The sequence below is a fragment of the Drosophila rhopaloa genome, unplaced genomic scaffold, assembly GCF_018152115.1.
Source record: "Drosophila rhopaloa isolate 14029-0021.01 unplaced genomic scaffold, ASM1815211v1 contig_2, whole genome shotgun sequence".
Taxonomy (NCBI): domain Eukaryota; kingdom Metazoa; phylum Arthropoda; class Insecta; order Diptera; family Drosophilidae; genus Drosophila; species Drosophila rhopaloa.
Window position 1 is genome coordinate 3,806,434 of NW_025335083.1, and position 20,202 is coordinate 3,826,635.

Below are 20,202 nucleotides of genomic sequence, written 5' to 3' on the forward strand. Positions count from 1 at the left end.
TTTCTCATAAAAATACCAAATAGCCAGAAACAAAGCTCCAAAATCGAACTTAAATAAACATTGGGCCTGAATTTGCATATCCGGCGAGCGGAAAAAATATATGATGTTCGTAAAAGATCATTTTTCCGCCAATGGGAAATCTGTCCGTGAAAATGCCAACGAAGCGGCATGGCAACCGATTAATGGACGTGACAGCGGACGATATCCAAACAAACATATCCAAAGTCGGCAGCCCTTTGCCCAGCTAATTAAATGCGATTTCTGAAATGCACAAACTCGTTTCCCCTTCCACAAAAACAAAGTTCAAGCGAGTTTGTGACAACAGCCGAAGAATGAAGTCGCAGTTGGAATTGAAGTGGAAGACAAAGGCAGCCAGCGATTTCTTTTTCTTAGAGGAGCTTAGTTTAATTTCAATTTTTCAGTTTTGTTTACATTTTTCTGACGCTTAATGGGTAATGGGTAAGCCAAGGTTTGGGGTAGGGTGATATGGGCGGAAGCATGGAGTAGGGCAAAGCGGAAGTTTCGCAGTTGCGCCGACCGTTGTTATGATTGATGACACCATTAGATGGGCTTCACTAGTCGTATAATAAGTATGGGCTATTTTCGCGGAGTGGTTGAACACATTCTGGGCCATAAACATGTCAATTATCAGAAAAATTATGGCTAGAAATCAATGCCAGCACATTGCGCAGTGAGTAATGGAAGATCGAGCCCTGCCATTCTTTCCTTTTCGCTGACCATAAGAATTTTTGTTAGCCCTTGTAGACATGCACTTAAAAACATTCCATTGCGGGCTGACTGACAGGCAAAGCACCACACACACTCTGACACCACCACAAAGGCATCATTACCATTAACCCTTTATGGCGGTACTAAAACATAGCCACAAAGACAACGCATGTTGAGCTCGTCAGAGATAAACAAAACAATATATTTCGGTTTGTTCGCATCTTTTTCTTTCTGTGGCAGATTAACCGGAATTTTACTAAGGAGGCGATGGACAGGCGAATTTTAAGTTGCAGTCCAGAGCAAGACAAGAGATTGGGATTGGGACTTGCGATGCGGTAGACTCTTTAGCCGGGGGTCGATGCCAACAGACTTACCTGAGATATTGGAGTGGATCTGGTTTTTGTGATCCGTCTGCAGAAGTCGTGGCCGAGAATGTGAGATATTGGAAGCCGCTTCGTGGCTGCCGTGGAACTGCCAAGTGGCTCCGCTTGACGAGGCCTGGTTGTGATTCCGTAGAGGTTAAAAGTCCAGGGGACCGAAGAGCGAATGGATTTCGTGGCTGATATATTTATTAAACTCAGCTTCGCTCCTTGGAGCTCTAATTAAAGGGAACTCTGGTTGAAGTTGAAGAACTTTTCCCGAATTCACCTTACACTAATTCGCCTTTGGTGGGCCAACTTTTCATTTCCCGAAAAACACTTTGAATCCCTCGGACCTAACTCTTCAGAGCCAGCGCTTTCTCTTTTGTCTTTCGATTCCCTCCCCCGACTCCTCGACTCCTCGACATGCCCAATCAGGCGAACTGCAATTTGCTTAGTTGAAAGTTCCACGGAGTCAACCAGCAAAGTTCAAAAGTGCAGGCAGCATTATAATTTGCGGCTGCCGTGCACTTACCTAACTAGACTAACTAACTCGAAAAAGATGTGCTTCAAACTCGCCGTAATTCATTCCGGGGAAGGGGCACAACATGCACTTACGACAAATCACTGGAAGGGATTGGGGCCCTCAGGAGGCCATGAGATGACTGCGATGACTGCGATGACGGTTTGTGGCCCCGTCTGGGGCTATTGAATTACGAAGATTAGTTTAATGACAGTTGGCGCTGTTTGATTTTCATTACCGCGCCCATCGTCCAGGACCGTCGGGCCATTAAGTTTACAACCTCTTACATATTACAAACAGTGAGTAGAGAAAAAAAGGCAACCCTCCTCCGGCAGGCGCCGCCCGATTAGAAGTCGGTGCCCAACGGACAGGCAGTTAGCCGGTCCATCAGTGCTGGAAATGAGCAGCCGACGGTGGCGCAGATTGTTAGCTTTGGCAATAACAATAATTAAAGTCAAGTTGAAATGCACATAACTGCGGATATTACCATTTTAAACGATGTTTATACGCTCTTCTCTCTCTCTGCTCATCTCTTTCCGTTTGCCTTTGGACTACTGAGAAGGACCCTATTTTATGAAGATTAAATTGACCTTTTAAAACCTCTGGGAGAGTACTTTTACCAAGTAAAGCTTTACCAGTGAAGCTGGGACTTTGATCATTGCATTTTATTGACTGCAGGTGGAAATGAATATTGCAATTTAGGATAAGTAATTAAAATGTGGTTCAAGCAGGAAGTAAGTGCGGTGTATAAATTGTGTAATTTTTTATTTGGCTTCTCCACCACTAAACGATGTCTCAATTCACGCAGAAGCGCATTACTAATGGTTCACACCGAAGGCAGGGGCGGGAACATGAACATTTTTTAGAGATTCCGAGGCAGCATGCGCTTAAAATCCACGTTGGCCAGTAGATAAACATCGCAATCGAATTCAATTCCAATAGCCCGCTGGCAGCTGTGGGCTCGAGGCCAGAGACAAGCGGCCAAATGAAGCAATTTGCCACGGAGCCAACGACGACAGGAGGCCAGGAGTCCAAGTCACTTGACTTGACTTGACTTGGCTCCGAACGAAGTGAGTCTAGGCCTAGTAGCTGGCCCATGAGTAATGGCAGGCATTAAGGCAGCCGAAATGCAATCAAGCATGTAAAACTTAATTGAAATATAAACCGAAAGCAGCAGTAGAAGTGGTTTACATATCAATGCCTTCGATGGAGGGACTTCCACTGGCTGAAAATTGATTAAAGTTAGGGCACGTCCGTCTTGAGTCTGGGAATAGGTTAAATTTATCTTTAATTACACAGACAACATCCTGCTGTGCCTGAAACCGCAAACAGCTTACCGAACGAGACGAGCAGCCAGACGGCGCAACCCAACCGCCAGTGGTTTGGAATGGGGTTTGGGCTTGGGATTGTGGTGGTGCTTCATGTGGTGCCGAACGCTTAATGTCAATTAATTTATAAAAACAATTCTCTCCCAGCAACTGGTTCTTGAAGCTACCAAAAATAAAGCCTAGTTAATAAAGTCTAATCCGCCATCTTCTCGTTTCAGACTGAAAACCGATAATAATGGAGGAGCTTGGTGCCCCAAGCATATGGTGTCGAATGCCCTGAAAGAATACCTGCAGGTGGACCTTCTGCAGACGCACGTGATCACCGCAATCCGGACGCAGGGTCGATTTGGCAAGGGTCAGGGTCAGGAGTACACCGAGGCCTACGTGCTCGAGTACTGGCGTCCCGGCTTCGACAAGTGGCAGCGATGGAAGAATATCCAAGGCAAGGAGGTAGGTGTCAACGGAGCCAATCAGTGGCTAGTGTCCAGTTAACCCCATCCTCATGCTCCTTCCTCCCCGCAGATCCTGCCCGGAAACATCAACACGTACAGCGAGGTTGAGAATGCCTTGCAGCCGATCATATTCGCCTCGAAAATCCGCATCTATCCATATGGTCAGTACGACCGCACTGTTTGCTTGAGGGCCGAGATCGTCGGTTGTCCATGGGAAGGTGAGTTGAATCGGGGAATTTAAGCGGAGGCGATAAGAGGCCGACTTGAGCCATGATAATGCAGAGAGGCTAACAGAGTTTTAGTGTCAGCGCAAATTTACCATTTTGCAGTCTCGAGGGGCTGGTTTGCTATTAGAAGAGGCAAAAGCGGCTTAAGTGCTCGCGCGATTGGCTTGTGGACAGCCATTAGCATGGCATTCTCTGGTTTAAGTTCCGCGGAGTTGGTGAGGCTCGGTTTGATCTGCGATTCTGGGGTACTCTAAATAATGAAAATGCAGAATGCATTATGTCAGTTTCTTCAAAAATCTGGGAGTAAGAAGCCAAATAAAACCTCGATTTTATTCTTCATTCAAGTCAGGCAATTAAGGGGCCTCTGTTTTATCACGATTCTCAGCTGATTTTTAACACTTTTTAATGGGGAGAATAAAAGATATGAAGTTTGTAAAGTCATTTCAATAAAAGCATTCACTAGTCTTTCTGGATCAATAAGCCGCTACGATGATAATTGGATAATAAACGAGCCAATTTTTTAAGAACTCAAACCTTAAAAATCGAAATAAAATCGGTTGCAGAAACATTCGATTCATTGGGATACCGGTAACAGTAAAAAAAAAATTTCAGTTTAATTTTTGTTTTTTTTTTATTTTGAGACTAGAAGCTAATAATTTCCACTAGTTTGCATTTTTTGCCTTATAAGCTTGTTTCACGAAAGTTATGAAAGACTTCACCAATTCGCCTGACCCACAAATGAATATAAACCTACAGTTTGGGGTTATCCTCACCGCAATCTTTAAAGAAATTTTCAAGCAATTTGAAGCCTGAACCACGTAATCCAATCAAGGCTAATACGCCTTATGCTCGCCAAATGAACTACTTGCACGTTGGAACGTAATGTAGCTCATTTTTGATTTTTATACCCTTGCAGAGGGTATAATAACTTAGGTCAAAATATTGCAGCTTAGTGAAGGGCACATTTTCGACCCCATAAAGCCATGTCCGTTTGTCCGCTTGTCCGTCCGTTTCTACCCAAACTGGTCTATTTGGATGCTTTAAAGCTATTTGGATGAATCTTTGTATCATATAGTTTACCATATCATATATCTGCCATAGAAACAATCGGGAAAAGGGGAATTAAAATTATTACCTTTTTATTGTTTTTACATATATCCATATACTCCGAGATGTTATATGCCATAGGAATAATATAAAAATGGATCGGAAAAACAACCGACATTGTTAATAATAGATAGAATTAATATGGAATATTTCATTTTGTAATAGCTTTAAGGGTATTTAAACTTCGGCCAGCCGAAGTTTGCTTCCTGTCTCGTTTTTCTCTGATTTTATGTTGGGATTTATTTTTAATGCCAAGAGCAGTGTACTTGTATATCGCGTGCAGACATTGGGAAAATACCTCATACCGAACCGATTCTTGTGGCTAGACTCCACCGAAATCGAAATCCCAGACGAAAACATGCCGGGCAGGTTGTACGCTATGTCGTCTGACACCAGGAAAAAAGGGAAAACAGAAAATCAACTAAGTGCACTGTTAAAAATGAGTGCCTAAAAACGATGTATATAAATATAGGCATAGCTTTTTTGAGTTACTAATAAATCCTTTCTGAGGTCAAAACTATCCATTAAATTTAAAGGTAATTAAATTATATATTGTTTTATTCTTTCATAATTCGTATAATAATTCTTCTCAGTATACTTAGGCAATATGGCCAACCTGCTTCGTTATTCTCTACCTTTACTTTGTCGATTGTTGCACGCAATTGTCAAGTATGCACGAGCCAGAAACTAGTCTGGACAAACAAATTTTTCTAAAAGTTCCATGGGCTGAGTCGAGGGTTCTCCGCTGGCAGCGATAACACAAAGCTAGCCAGCGAAACGCGCCTAATGACAATTTGTAGAACCAGGTCCCCGAGGAGCGGGAAAGGCGCGGAAGTTGAAAATTATTCTGTAAATTAACGCAGTGTTTGGGCCGAGCCTTTTGGGACGGCAAACAAGGAACTGGGAAATGGGAAATGGGAGCTGGGGTCCCGGGTCTCGGGTCCCCTGATAAGTGGCGCCATTTGTGTGCGGGGGAGTCGAGGGTTGGCACGCCCACTTTCATGGGAATGGGGGACTTGAGGTTGGCAGACATGCAAACTACTGACCGCTCACATTTTGCGGACTGTCATTTGATTTGCCACGTGAATGTGAACATTTGCGACATGGCGCATTTCAAATGCAAATTAAACAAGATAAGATGGGAATAGTGGCATAGTGGCACAGCGGCAGATGGGTCTAGACAACTGCCAGACGGCTGAATGTGGGCGAGGAAATCAATAAATCTCTTTTCATTTCTGTGTCGATTTGATTACGCTACCATTAATCCACTCAAATCAGACCCGAATCGAATCATAATTTTTTATAAACTACGTCTATTAGTTTTCGAAACTGGTGGCATTTGAATATGAATCGATTTGGCTGACCCTAAGGCAATAAAAAGGAACGCAGCCGAAGTTTTCAGATTAAGGGCCTGAAAGCGCCATAAGCGTTAGAAAATAAGGCTAGTCGCCAAAGATTATCTCGAGCATTGATACCCAAAACATGGTTTAGCTGGAATTTACAATTTAACAACCGCTCTTGGAATCGAATTAGGCTTGCATACGCTTTAGTGCATTATAAATGCAGCAAACGATTAGCGTTAAGCCCGGGATTTATGGAGCCCACTGTTCAAGGGTCTATAAATTATGGGTATTTTAGGCCACTACCTTAGTGCCTCGCTATCTAAGCGAACTGAAGAGGTTGGGAAATTGAAAGTTGAGGCCCAGGTGGGTGTCTTCGAAGACTGTGGAAACAAGTTGGAGAAGTAAGAGTGTGAAATGTAGCTCTGGAAAACCAGGGGAGTGTTTTTCTGCATTTTAGTTTATTTTCGAATTTCCATTGAGTTCCCTCAAGTCCACTGGGACCACTCAGCCATCCATCTCGTATCCTCAATTTGAGTCATCAGCAAAAAGCGCGTTGACATTGTTGCCGTTACCGTTGGCTTGCGTGCCACATCCACGTCCAAAAAAGGAGGAAAATTACATTTTATATATTGCAGTCGCTGTCTTCGAGACCGGCCCCATCTCCCACTACCACCCCCCAATCCTCCCCCCCCCCCTCCCCACGCACTTAGCCAAGGACTTTGGTCTGGCTTTGCTCATTTTGGGGCAGCCTGGGTTCCGTCGACGCTCCCCAGGCTGTCGCGACACGCAAATAAGGATCGCATGCAGGCACGCGAATAACGAGGCAAACAGACAGCGAAGGGGGGGTATCCTTTTCCCTGATGATGCCCCCATGTGCGGGCATTGCGTGAATGTTGTCGCAGCGAGGCAATTGTACAACGCGCTGCCTTAAATTTCTTTGCAGTTAATTAAATATGCCATATAACGTTTACATTCGGTTTAATATCGTGTCGGACGACTTATCTCTCAGTTCCGCCGTAATTCATGTAATTAAACGCGCTCCAATCCTTCCGAAGGGCCTTGAATAATAATTAGTATTTTCGTTTGAACAAACCCACCCACTGACATGATCGATAACGGTGTTTGGCCCACCGAGTGCCTCATCATCATTATCTATGCCCAATGCGTGGGATTCGGTTCCGATTCGTCCATAGGCGTCCCTTAATTATGTGTAATTATGTGAATTTTTGTAATTATTGGAAAATTTCTTCGACTAACTGGCCCTTCCTATCCTGGAAAAGTGTTTGTCTGGGTGTCCCGAATACCACGTGACCCGATTGGGTAAATACAAATTCTAGTGAATTAGTTAAACGTGTGTAATTCCAGCGGAACACTCTTTTTTCCTGGGGCTGTAATTATTTCGAGTGCCTGGCAACCCTGAGTGGCGCCAGTTGTGGGTTTTTTTTGATCCTGGTGTAATTGTTTTCGAGGGCGAAGTGGACGTCTATTCGATTTTGTAATTAGTGTCAGGTGTTTTTGTGCGATTGGTGGCAGATTGGAAGTCGCATTTGGGGGGTGGAACACTGACTGTTCCCCTTCTTTTGGGATTCCTTGGCTTTCGGATTCGTAATCCCTTAAAATAGCGCAGTACCTAAAGTGAAAAATACACACTGTGCAACAAAAGTTGTGGGTCTCCTACCCAGAAATAATTTGCCCTTGGCATTGAATAACTATACCCTGGAAGTTCCCCGAACTTCTTTCGATTAATGCTAAACATAGCCACAGAAACCAAATGACAGACACGGAGGGTGTAAGCGGGACTAAAGTGGCCACAAAACGAAATTATCTTTCAAGTAACTCAATATCCTCCTACACTCGTGCATTGGGGGAGTACAAAGTGGAAACTTTTAATTTACCGCGTCTGAAAATCCAAAGAAACAGGGGGCAGATACACTGAAGCTTAAAACAATTTCAAAACAAAAATTAAACCTTAGCAGTTCTTTCTTTTATTAGATTGTAAGTTTGGTTTGTTAAATTGTTACCTTATTAAAAAGTACTTGGTTTTAACAGCAGATATTAAGCCTAATATTGCGTTATAATAACGTTATAATAAAATACTTTTTAGTGAGTTTTTGTGCAAATTACCCTTTTATTAATTAACAATTTTAAATAGGCTATAAAATAAGATCATGATGATGGAATGAGTTATTTTTTAACCGTATTTAATGAATGGTAAATGCATGTCTACTTCAGGATAAATTTCCCTAAAATTACCATTTATGTGGCACGAGCTAAAGTTTTAATTTTCTGTTTTTTGTCTGCTGTAAGTCAGTTTTGGAAAAATGTTAGAAAATTGTACTCATTTCTCTTTACAGTAAAATATTTATTTTTTTTTATATTATGCTTCGTCCTCTTTCTATAGATATATATCTGCCTTAAAAATAATCCCAATACTTTATTTAAAATTATACTGGACATAGTCACAAAAATTCCATTTCCCTTAAAAACTAATCCATTTGTTTCAAAACTAGTTTATATTGTATTTTCAATCTAAATAGGTTTTTTTATAATTGTATTTAAAAATAAAATTCTTTAAAATAATATTTTTGTTGTATAATAAGTCACTCTGATTTTCATTTGTAAATTTTAGTTTAGTGGACCCCTATAAATCCACAAAACTCGACAAATATTTGTCTTTCACACGGGACACAGAATGTGTATTTGACATGTCATGAGTGTGATTGGCTGGGGCAGCCTCCCAGTCCCCATTAATCAGCAGCTCGGGTTTCGTTTTTTGGTCTTTGTTTTAATTCCCAGAACTGCCAGTCTTTAAATTTGCCGCTTTTCTTTTCCACCATTTCAGAGGGCATCGTGTCTTACAGCATTCCAAAGGGCGTACAGCGCGGCATGGAGGTGGATCTGTCGGATAAAACCTACGACGGCAACGAGCAGGGCGATCGCTATGTCGAGGGCCTCGGTCAATTGGTGGACGGACAGAAGGGAAAGGATAATTTCCGTACCGACATTCATGGATTTGGCAAAGGTGAGAAACTACACCATTCATATATTTTAAAAAAATTATAAGGGGTACCTTCCTTTTGCGCCGCATGCGAGCTCTTTGCCCAAATAGTTTCCTCTTAAAAAAAGTATTCAGCATTTAATAGAAAAATACAAGTAATATATAATACAACAATATAAGTTCTGGCAAACACTCCTGGGCTGTTAATTTAAAAAAATAGTTTTGTTTTCTGATGAAATGATTTCCTATGAACTATATTTTTCAAACGGGAACATTTTGTATACTTTGTGAACTTCGAATGCAACCATAGTAATACCAGTCCGGTTTTATAAGTAGTTGTTTTGAATAATAGTTCACCTTTTCCTGTCCGGCTTTAAGCTACAGATTTTTGCCACCTACTTTCAAAAAATGACCCACAGTGCCACGAAGGCGCATTCAAATCGCAAAAATAGATGGCAACCGAAAAACGGATTAACATCATATAATGACCAAAGTTCAACGATGGAGAAGGCAAAGGGCAACGTCTGACCCCATTGCGCCGCTGAAAGCTCACTTCTTTGAACATCGATGGCGGCGCGTGGGGGAAAACTTTTGGCTTTTGCAAATAACACAATAAAAAAATAATATCTTTGGACCATTTGCTGGCGTCGCAGTAAAACTTGCCTCGATGCCAACCCCAAAATAAGAGTCCCCCATCCTTCCATCAAGGCCCGTAAAAAATGTAAACATTATGCATAGTTAATAATTTATGGCCACGCTGCCATTCATTTCCGCCCCGATACTGCAAAAGTTCGGGAATTTGCGAATCTCGCCAGCTTATTTTGCCATGACGCTCATTTTCACTGCTTGCCTTGCGATTTCCATTGAATTCTTCGCGAATTGGCAAATGGCCAATAATCGAAATCATCGAGAACTCTACGCAGGGCAAAGTTCGGTTAGACAATTAGACATGCAGTCGCTCTGTCTGTCGCATTTGCAGACGAGGTCGAGACGGAGTCACAAAGGAGTCAAATGCATTGCAACGATAAAGTTTCCGGGGCATAATTCCGATTTCCGGCTATCCCATGTCTATACTTTTATGGGAATTATTTGCTCGTCTCTTGCTTATTTGCATTATAAGTTGGAATCAATACTCGAGCGGGTTGGGGCATCGAATGCCACTTCCTGTCCGCGTTTTGCTCCCCACGAAAGAATTGCATAAATTCTGGTTAGGGCTTGTGTTCCAATCCCGCAAGGATATAGTCATAATGGCGGTAACCCAATACTGCAGGAGTTTTGCTGGAAAAGGAGAACCCTTGCTGGATGTCACTCCCCTGAAGTCCTCACTAAGCTTCCACGTAGGGGTCCCATTACCCCACTGAAATTAGGGCCAAGCAAACAAAGCAGCAGCAGAACAAATGGCTTTAATGTCGCATTCCCCGATGGTTCTAGTTATTCAGAGACTACCCTCCACGCTGAAACCCCCTCTCCCTCCTTCGTGCGCCAGCGGTGAGCATTTATTTGTTTTCGGGCATTTGGGGAAAACATCACCCCAAATGTGCCACGGGCGCTGCCAGGTAGGCAGGCTTAAATAGCTTTACATGTCAGTCCTCCACTGGGCTGCTCTATTGATTTTCCCCTTCTTGAGCGGACGTATGAAATGTTCTTTTTATTTCATTTTGATGGCTTTTTATTTATTCCAGGTTATGAATGGATTGGCTGGCGGAACGATACGCCCGGCCTGCTGGGAAAACCGGTTGAAATTGTCTTTGAATTCGATACTGTTCGCAATTTCAGTGCCATCGTGCTGCACACTAACAATATGTTCACCAAGGATGTTCAGGTGAGTGTCAATTCATCTTCATAAAAAGGGTTATATCCATTAAAACATGTTGAGTGTAATTAATTTGGTGGTTAGTGACAGTGCTGTTATAAGCTAAGTAAAAAGCTCTACAGATTAAACCAAATTCAAGAAGAACGATATATCCATTATTTTTGTAACTGAACCGAAAGGTTTGGAAAGATATATAATATATACAGTACAATTTTCCTAACTGTAAGGAAGTTCTCAAGTCTTATTTTGTATAGCTCAAAACAAACAGAATGGTAGTAGGGTTCAGACAAAATATTTAAAATATTTTTTGTATAACTAGGTGTAAATATAGTAGTTTTCGACACGCTAGGAAAAAATTGGTTGGTAATATAAAGCTTTTTTCCAAGAATTCATGCTAAATATTATTTAATGTTACAAAAAGAGGATAGGAAAATTTGTTGTATGCTAAATTAAATTCAGTTCAACTTATAAGGCCGTTAAATTAATTTAAAAAACTTAAAGCAAATATCACAACTTAGGTACTAAAACTAAGATCCTTTAAAATGACAATAAGTTTGTCATGAAATTTAATTGTTCCGTCTTACGAATTGTGTTAGAAAATATATTTACTATTGTTAATGATAGTCTTTATTATCTAGGGAACCCATCAGTGTAAAATGGATATATTAAAAAACAACGTATTAATTTTTTGCTCAACAAATAATTTTGAAACTCTATCGCCCTTCATAGGTGTTTGTGCATGCCAAGGTCTTCTTTAGCATCGGCGGTCGCTACTTTTCGGGGGAACCTGTGCAGTTTTCCTATATGCCCGACACCATAATGGATCATGCCCGGGATGTGACTATTAAGCTGCACCATCGAGTGGGAAAATACTTGAAAATCAATTTGTACTTCGCCGTCAAATGGATTATGCTGTCGGAGATCAGCTTTATATCCGGTAAGTACGTGAGACACTGAGATCTCAAGAGGAATAAAATTGGCAGAGAACTGAATTTTCCATGAGAGCAACGAACAAGCGAGTAACTTAGGGGGATATGCGGAAATGGAATTGCATACGTACAAATGCATTTTCAGCTTCATTTCACTCTCGATTATGCGACAACACAAGGGAAGATGGAAAAGGCAATGCATTGCTTTTAACAGGGGATAAAACATTATTCCAACGTTTTGGCTAACAACAATGAACCCTAGATGAGAGGGGAGAGGAGGAAAGGGACAGCCCAGAGATAAACGAGCACAAACAAAAATGTTCTTCTAGCCGGACTGAAGTCAATTGAATGCACAAAACCCCTATGCGAAATGTAAACAATCTGAGACTTAGGGGTAGATATGCATTTTCTGCGGAAATCCTGACTTGTCCCGATTAAAATTCTGCAACTGCAAGTCCTTTTCCCGCGGCGTGCTTAGATAGAATTATTGTCTGAACCTCACTGAGCACTCGGGTACAAATGAATTTATTTGAGCGTATCGGATCGGTCAGTGAACCAAAGATCCCTTCAATTCATTGGGTTTTCGGTGGTGAATCCACGTAAATCCATCCCTTTTCCGCTAGGTGTGAAATAGAGCAAGGGGATTAGTTTCCCCGGGAATCGGGTTTGATTGATGAATTTAATAAAGCGTGCTGTATGAATAGGGATTCCCTATATTTTACATTTGCAGGACAGATGGTACTTCATTGTAGGAAAGGAGGACAATACAGGGAGGGGAACCTAGGGGAAGTTGATCATAAATTGAACCCAGCTCAGATTTTACAAGTCAATTAGGAGTTTAAGGGGAGGAAAAGAGTTGATCGCCTTAAAGAAGCACATAGAACGGGTTTTAGGGGATTTTAACAATACTGTTTTTGAAATGGAATAGTTTTTCAGTTCCTGAGTGGCATAAACCCAAACAATGGAATGCCAATCTTGAAGATCAGTAGTCCTGAGCCAAGGATAACATAAAGCGAACCACAATAAAAAACACAAACTCCCATGCTGTGTCCCCTTTTTTTCCTGCGGCAATAACATTACTATCCAGAAAACAGAATCATCGCAACGAAGCATTTGTCACGCACACAGGCGATTTGGGAGGGGATCTTGTAGAGTGGGTTAGAATGGCGTGGAAGGTTAGGCGGCACGGCGGCACGGGGCACTGTGGCACAGTGGCAACCAGCTGTTTTTTATTTGTATGCCTCGAGTGCAGGCCTCAAAGAGCGCAAAACTGGGGTAAGGGTAAACAAAAGAAACGCACGTTCAAAATGGTAGGGAAACATCTTTCGAGTGGTATGCGTATATTTTTATCAGGCACTGTGCGAGTGTACACAGATTTAACCCCAATTTGTGAGATTTGCTCGCGGTGATTGCAGTTGCTGTTGTCAGGAAGCTATATACGTTTTTAAAGGTTTCTAAAAATACAAAGGCCAAAAAATAAGAAAACAATAGCGGGACTAGAGAGAGCGAGGCCCTGGGGACACACAAAGGGAATTAGTTATAAAAGGCATGCGACAACAACAGCGAGATCTGCGCACTGTGGCAAAGGATGTGCGGCGTATTCGCCATTACCCCTGCACCCCCTTCCCCCCCCCCCCCCCTGTGTGTGTGTGATAAATGTGGCACGAAATATTTTAATTATTTTAAACGTTTTATGGCTCTGTGGTCGCTCAGTCGGGTGATGCCAGATACTCCCTTGGAAACGGGAAAAAACGCAGCCACCCGAAGGACAATGGCAATGGCGAAACAAAAGACACCATCCAGTCCTGTCTAAGGACCAGGGACATAACTCGAAACAGCAGCCTCAGCCACTCCACTCCACTCCTTCTCTTTCATGCCATTCCCACAAGAACTTTACCCAGTAATTACGCCCTTTACTGTCTGAAGAAACGAGGTCACCCATTCGAGAAAACGTGTTGTGGCGGGTGGATGAAATACGGGACTCGCCCGGTATCATTCCTGTTTTCACATGCCCTCAAGATGTTTGCGAGATAAGAAGCATTCCAGAAAACATAAGCTGGGACGGCATTACTCGGGGATCAAAGGCACTTTGATGAGCATGGCCAATGGACATATGCTCAGGTGCTGCGTAAAGGGTATATACCTAGTGGTAGTTTGGCTAATAGAACAGGGTATTGAGATCACAGGCATAGTAAGTCGTTGAATTGGGGACCTATGATGGGAATGAAAAATACAACTCTAGATAGAAGAAAGAACTCGTCTTAATATTTGACACCATGACCCTGTAGACAGCCTAATCTCTGGAACGGAAAAAGAGCCAGCCTAACTCGTTAAATCTTTCTCCACCTTTAGTGCCCGCCCTGGGAAATTTCACAGACGAGCAGGAGCAGCGCAGCATCTCCCCCAGTCAAAACCAACCCGATGACGCCAGGAGCAAGGAATACCAGTCCAACAAGAACAAGCCCAACGGAGTGGGCGGCTCGGGCGGAGGCCTGGGCGAGGGCGTGGCCACGGCGGGCAGCGATTCTGGGGGCAACAACAAGTTCAGCAACGGACCGCAGTGTAAGTAGCCGAAAAGCTTGATAAATCCAATTAACATCTTACTTTTGCAATGCTCCCGATCGGGCCATTCGCTTTACACGTCCTCGCTGGCGCTGGCTAATTATTTAGTTGAACAATATTTACATTTAATTTTGTTTCGACGGGCGCGTTTGTTGATTTAAATTTCAATTTGTCCTTTGCTCTTTTCCGCTTTCATTGCAGTAATTGCGCCACGCCCCATCGATCAGGAGCCGAACGACGCGAACTTCATCGGTGTGGTCATCGTGGTCCTGACGACGATAATAATCCTGCTGGTGGCCATCATCCTCTTCATTGTCTCGCGGACGAAGCGAGCCCGCGGCAGCAACGTCCTCGACGCGTTCCAGTACAGCTTCAATCCCAACACCCTCGGCGGCAACGTGGACAAGCACCGACCGAATGGCAACAGCATCAAGGTGGGTGCGGCATGGATTGCGGAATGTGGCAATGTGGGAGGGAATAGGGGTCTGGGGTCAGGGATACGTGTGCGTAGGGGACGGCAAATGCCCGTCTCGAATTTCCACATAATTGTTCAATGTAGCGTGGAGTTTCCACACTGCTTAGTCCTACGTGCGAAGCCCTCCGTCCGGCATTTATTTAATGGGACTTTTCAACGCCCGACGACAGTGTGCGTGCTCTGTTGATTTGTGGGGGTCAAGCTTAAGTGGCCAGAGTTCCAAGGAGCAGGGTGTGGGATAAACTTTAAAGTTCTGCCAACTGAAGGAGGAGACCGGACTAAGTCTTGTGATAAAATTGGATTAAAGAACTTTTTTTCAAGTTGTGTGTGCTGAAAACTTTCTCATCGCAATGGGTAGGGAATCACGATTTTTTGGCAGCGAAACTATCGAGAGGGAAGTCGATGCAACAGATGGCCCAAGATACAGGATTTGTTGGCCAAGTTCCGCATTAATCGAGTGCGGGGATAGCATACGTAAAATAATTTAATAGCGTAAGTGCGGGTCAGAATAAAATAAACGGTTTGGCCTTCAGCCATTTCTCCCTTTTTTTATTCAAAGCGATCATTAAAGGGAGTTCAAGAAATCACTTTTTAATATCTATACTTACAAGAAATTTGTATTTTCATATTCCAGAATGTAAAACGTTTTAATTCGTGTCCCTTAAACTAAGTATTTTCCCATTTCTCTGTGTGTTTTCAGGCCAGCGTGGACGACAACGACTCAATAGGCAAGAACAGCCTCTACCACGAACCTTTCAATGTGAACATGTATACGAGTGGCGTGAACGGCTATGCGGCGGTCAATGATTTACAGTGTAATATGACGCCCGACTATACAGGTGAGTTCCTTCAAACCCCCCTCCCCCCCTTGGCCCCTTTTAACCCCCAGCGGAGCATGTTTCCGCTGGCTGGCGCGAAGAGAGTCATAAAATATGGCGCCGCTTGCAACTAATGCAAATACCTTTTTGTGGCCATTTCCCCTGACTAAGCACACTTTTCCCCGCTCTTTTTTCATCCCCACAGACGTACCGGAAGGTGGTTACGCCGTGCCGCACATGCAGGACTACATGCCCTCCTCGAAAATGGGAGCTGGCGGGGCAGGAGGGGCAGGAGGCGCTGGCTATGTGAATGTGCGACGCACCCCGCCTCCCCCGCTGAGCAGCATTTTCCCCCGACCGCCCACAGTTCCGCCGCCGCCCATGGAGAAGTACTACGCCACCACGGCCATCTTCAAGCCGCTGAAGGGACCGGGCTCGGAGCGCAGCGGTAGCAGCAACACCAACACCGTGAGCAGCGGCGGTGGCAAGAGCAGTCACAGCCACAGCAGCCACTGCAGCGCCGGCGGTCAGGACCACAGCGGCATCTACGACGACGGCATAGGCACCATGAACTCCAACGCCACCGCCCCCATGATCAATCCCTACAGCGGCGGGAACAGCTCGGCGGCCGCCGCTGCCGCTGCCGCGGAGTTCCAGCGGGCCAGGACCTACAACTTCCGCAGCTACCCCGACAACCTCTAGTTCGAAGCCTCGCTCCAGCTGGTGGCGGCGGGCGCCGAGGCTCCGAAGCGGGCCACCGCCGGCCCGCCCGGCAGCACCACCATGCCGAAGAAGCCGCAGCACCTGAGCCTGGTCGGCTACGCAGGCGGCCCCACCAAGCCCAAGTACAGCCTGACCCTGCACAACAACAGCAAGCATGCCCCAGGAGGCGGCGGCGGAGGCGGGGGAGGCGGTGTAGGCGTGGTTGGCGGCAAGCACCCGCAACTGGCGATCCTGCGCGACGGTCACCAGCAACGTCAGCACCTCAAGGCCCTGCGGCTGACGCGGGAGGCGGGCGGGGCGGAGCCATCGGACTACCGGCGACCCACCACCTTGGAGGAGGTCCTCTCCGAAGAAGTTGCGAGCGTAAACGCAAAGGACCGCTCAAGGCCAACTGCTGCCGGTGGCGACACTCCGGGCAATGCCACCAAGTCGATGGGCGAAGGCGGCAATGGACACGAAGGCGCCAAGAGCGGAAGTGGCAATGGACTGGGAGGCGGAGTGCCGAGCGGTGTCATGAGGGCACAAAAAAACAGGCTGTGGTATCATTGATGAAGACCCCATATTGAGTGGATTTAAGGTAAGTCAAAGAGGTTTTACTCTTAGTAAATACTTAGTCTAATGCTATAGCATTATACCATCAATGGTTTTGAATTGTTGTAGGAAAATAAAATAAAATAGAATAATTTCGGTTTTCATGAGTGCATAGTAAATTTTGCAAGCTTTTTAAAACTTTGATTTTTTGACCGGTATGCAAATATGAGATCGCATTAAATTGTTTGATAATCGGATTAAAAATTGTATCTATTAATTTATATAATAGCTCTTGACAGAGTAAACAAGTTAAGAACATTCATTAGACCGATAAATACAATTATTCTTTTGGTCACCAATTAAATTATTTTATTTTTTCACCTACAGCGAGATCATCTTTTTTTGAGCATGTAAAATTGTTTGAATTCACATTAATTTTTTTGATAATCGGATTAATCATTTTATCTGTTAATCCATTTACGTTAAACAATAATAGCTCTTGACAGAGTAAACAAGTTAAGAACATGTTTTAGACCGAAAAAAAACAATTATTCTTTTAGACTCCAATTAAAATAACCCCATTTCCCCTATCTTATTTTTTCACCTACAGCGAGATCATCTACACGGAGATCCGAATGCGAATGCATCAAATTTTAAGAGGACGTTACGTGGCTATTTTCGTGATGGCCCACGCCAACGATGACAAGGCGTACAGAGATACAGCAAAGCACAAAGAGCTGGAACAATTAACCCCACTGAGCAATCAAGAAACGAAGCGATCGGAAACGAAACCAAGTCGCCTACCAATCATTTATAAAGTAGAGCTGCGAATATGCCAACCATGTAGGTAACGAAAAGAGTTTAGATCACCCTGTAAATATACGAGTTTAGGAATCGGTAGTCAATAACATGCATATAATAGCAAGCGAGTTACATTTCAATGAGAAACCCAGGCACGAATAATGAAAATATTAAGACGAATTTAAGGTCTAGCATTTAGCGACAAAATTTGTTTATAAAACGAAGGAAGAAATATTATATTGAGTAACACCTAACTAGCTTTTAATAATGTTTAACTGATTTGTAGTACTTTTTGGAGGAGAACACTGAAAATCTGCAAACTAACTGTACATGCCTGTGAACCTACCCCTGACTAAAACTAAAACTAAACCTGAACTATCTGACCCTATAAGCGCCTACACTCACACTACTTAAGCCCCCTGTACATTTTCTGTGTATAAACTTAGAGACATAGATTTTTCTATAGATGGAAACGCCGCGTTAAGCAAAATTACGTAGGGAAAACGTCGACCGAGGTGAGATGATGATAAAATTGTAACGGAATTTAACGGACCAAGAGAGCGTGCAGAGCGACTTCGCCTAAACCAAGTAAAATGAAGTTTTCATCAATGATTTGTGATTCAATATTCAACTATTTATAGACACGCAGATGCGAGTATTCAGTTCTAAATGCTAACTTTAATTTATCGAAACGTACTACCCGCAAACAAATGACTCTGACTATAAAAAGCACTATGAATATTTGAAAAGAAATCGTATTTATAATTAATTTTAAAGGATAATCATGTATATGTTCCTTTTTAGTTTAATGCGCATTAGTATCACCCGGGAACTTACTAAAAGATAAAAGTAGCAGCTTCGTAGTAGTTTAATAAAGCAGCAGCAAAGATTACATAATTTTAAGCAACCGGATACATAGGCAAACAATAGGCGTGTTTGAAATAGCATTAAAAGTAAACACAACTACTTACACTAAACAATTAGCTTAAATAGTAAAACAATGAAGATACCAAGATAGGCACACGCTCAACACAAACACAGTTTAGAATGTTTGTGCAAGAATTTTCGAAGGTTTTAACGAGAAAAATTGATAAGCGAAATAAAATTATGAAAAATGTTACAATAAATTTTAAAAGTATTTAATAACATTAGGCTTTGAGATACGACTGTATGTATTCCTCAACTTTCTGCACCAATTCTAAACTTTTCACCTTTTCAATGCACCAAAGGTTTGCCAACACTGGCCCCACAAAAACACACAAAATTTCAGCAAGACACAATGAAACACTGCAAGAAAAAACACTGTCCGCCACTAAAAAAATTCTATCGAGCAAAAACAAATCACGAACCTACCTACAAGACTTGTGTAAAATATAATAAAAATGTAAGCGAAAGCTAATTTAAACGGTTAGAGATTAAGTTAAAAATACATTTTGTAAAAATTAATAAGAGTACACTGTAAAAACGTATATACTAATGTAATGGTTATCCTGTTTTTTGGAAATCACGGCAAATGTCATACAAATTATTTATTTGCGGTGCGCTTGGCGGTCGATATCCCGACTAGATTTATTTCTAAATTAATTTAAATGCATTTATTATGTGTAAATTTTTCAAAGGCAAATATATAGTACTCAATTATTTAAACAGCAAACACAATATGTTTTTTACTCATGAATTGTATGGCATGCATTGGAATAAACGGTTTGATAATGGAATTTAAGCAAACAATTAATTCAATCTTCAGAATTTTTCTGGTAAGTAATAAGTCCCAAAAGGTGTTATATAATTCTATTAGTTAAGAAGATAGATTAGAATGGAATTTAATACCTTTCATTTATTATTTATTTTTTATTATTTATTTATTAAAATATTATTATTTATTTATTAAAATATTATCTATAGTTTCATCGCTATGGAGCGTTGAAGTGAAAAGAAATTACTAGGAACTTTTTTAAAAACTTTCAAACAAACTTGGGCACCGACGGCATTATAAGAGTCTGCATGCTAAAATTCTAGAGATTTGGGAATTAAGACAGACTAGATGGTGTTTTATATCAAACGTTGGGTAAAAGTTAATAAAGTTCAAATAGTTGTGACGTGAACACAGAACCTAACTTTTGGCTATAATTTCGTAAATTTGTTAATTCGAGAAAAACTTTTAATAAAATGCACACCATTAGTCGTTTAGAAACTTTTGGAAAAAAGCTAAACCAGAAGCTGTTTACCAAAGTTAAAATAATTTTGGGACCCTAAGACTAATAAGACTATATAGTAAAATATTTTTAATTTCCAAAAAAAAAAATTGTGGTATTATTGCAAGTTGGTTGTTATTCGACATCTTAACAAGATTGGCATTGCCCAATGAAATTAATTCTAGCACCGCAGAAATAATAATTTTTGGGTTAAAGCCTTACCAATTACCAAGTTTGATTCCTCTCTGGTTTTAATTTAAATTACAAAAACTTATTATAATTAAGACCT

The 20,202-nt window shown here is 42.3% G+C and overlaps 1 protein-coding gene across 1 annotated transcript in view; it reads left to right on the forward strand.

Moving 5' to 3' along the window:
* Positions 1-19,374, forward strand: part of LOC108042360 — a 36,299-nt gene extending 16,925 nt beyond the window's left edge. Inside the window, 10 exon segments of the mRNA XM_044460254.1 lie at positions 3,158-3,389; positions 3,462-3,609; positions 8,911-9,090; positions 10,749-10,888; positions 11,609-11,816; positions 14,161-14,370; positions 14,572-14,804; positions 15,546-15,684; positions 15,869-16,963; positions 17,528-19,374. Coding sequence (XP_044316189.1) covers positions 3,158-3,389; positions 3,462-3,609; positions 8,911-9,090; positions 10,749-10,888; positions 11,609-11,816; positions 14,161-14,370; positions 14,572-14,804; positions 15,546-15,684; positions 15,869-16,365 — 1,987 coding nt within the window. The 3' untranslated portion in view covers positions 16,366-16,963; positions 17,528-19,374.
* The last annotated feature ends 828 nt before the right edge of the window (positions 19,375-20,202 follow it).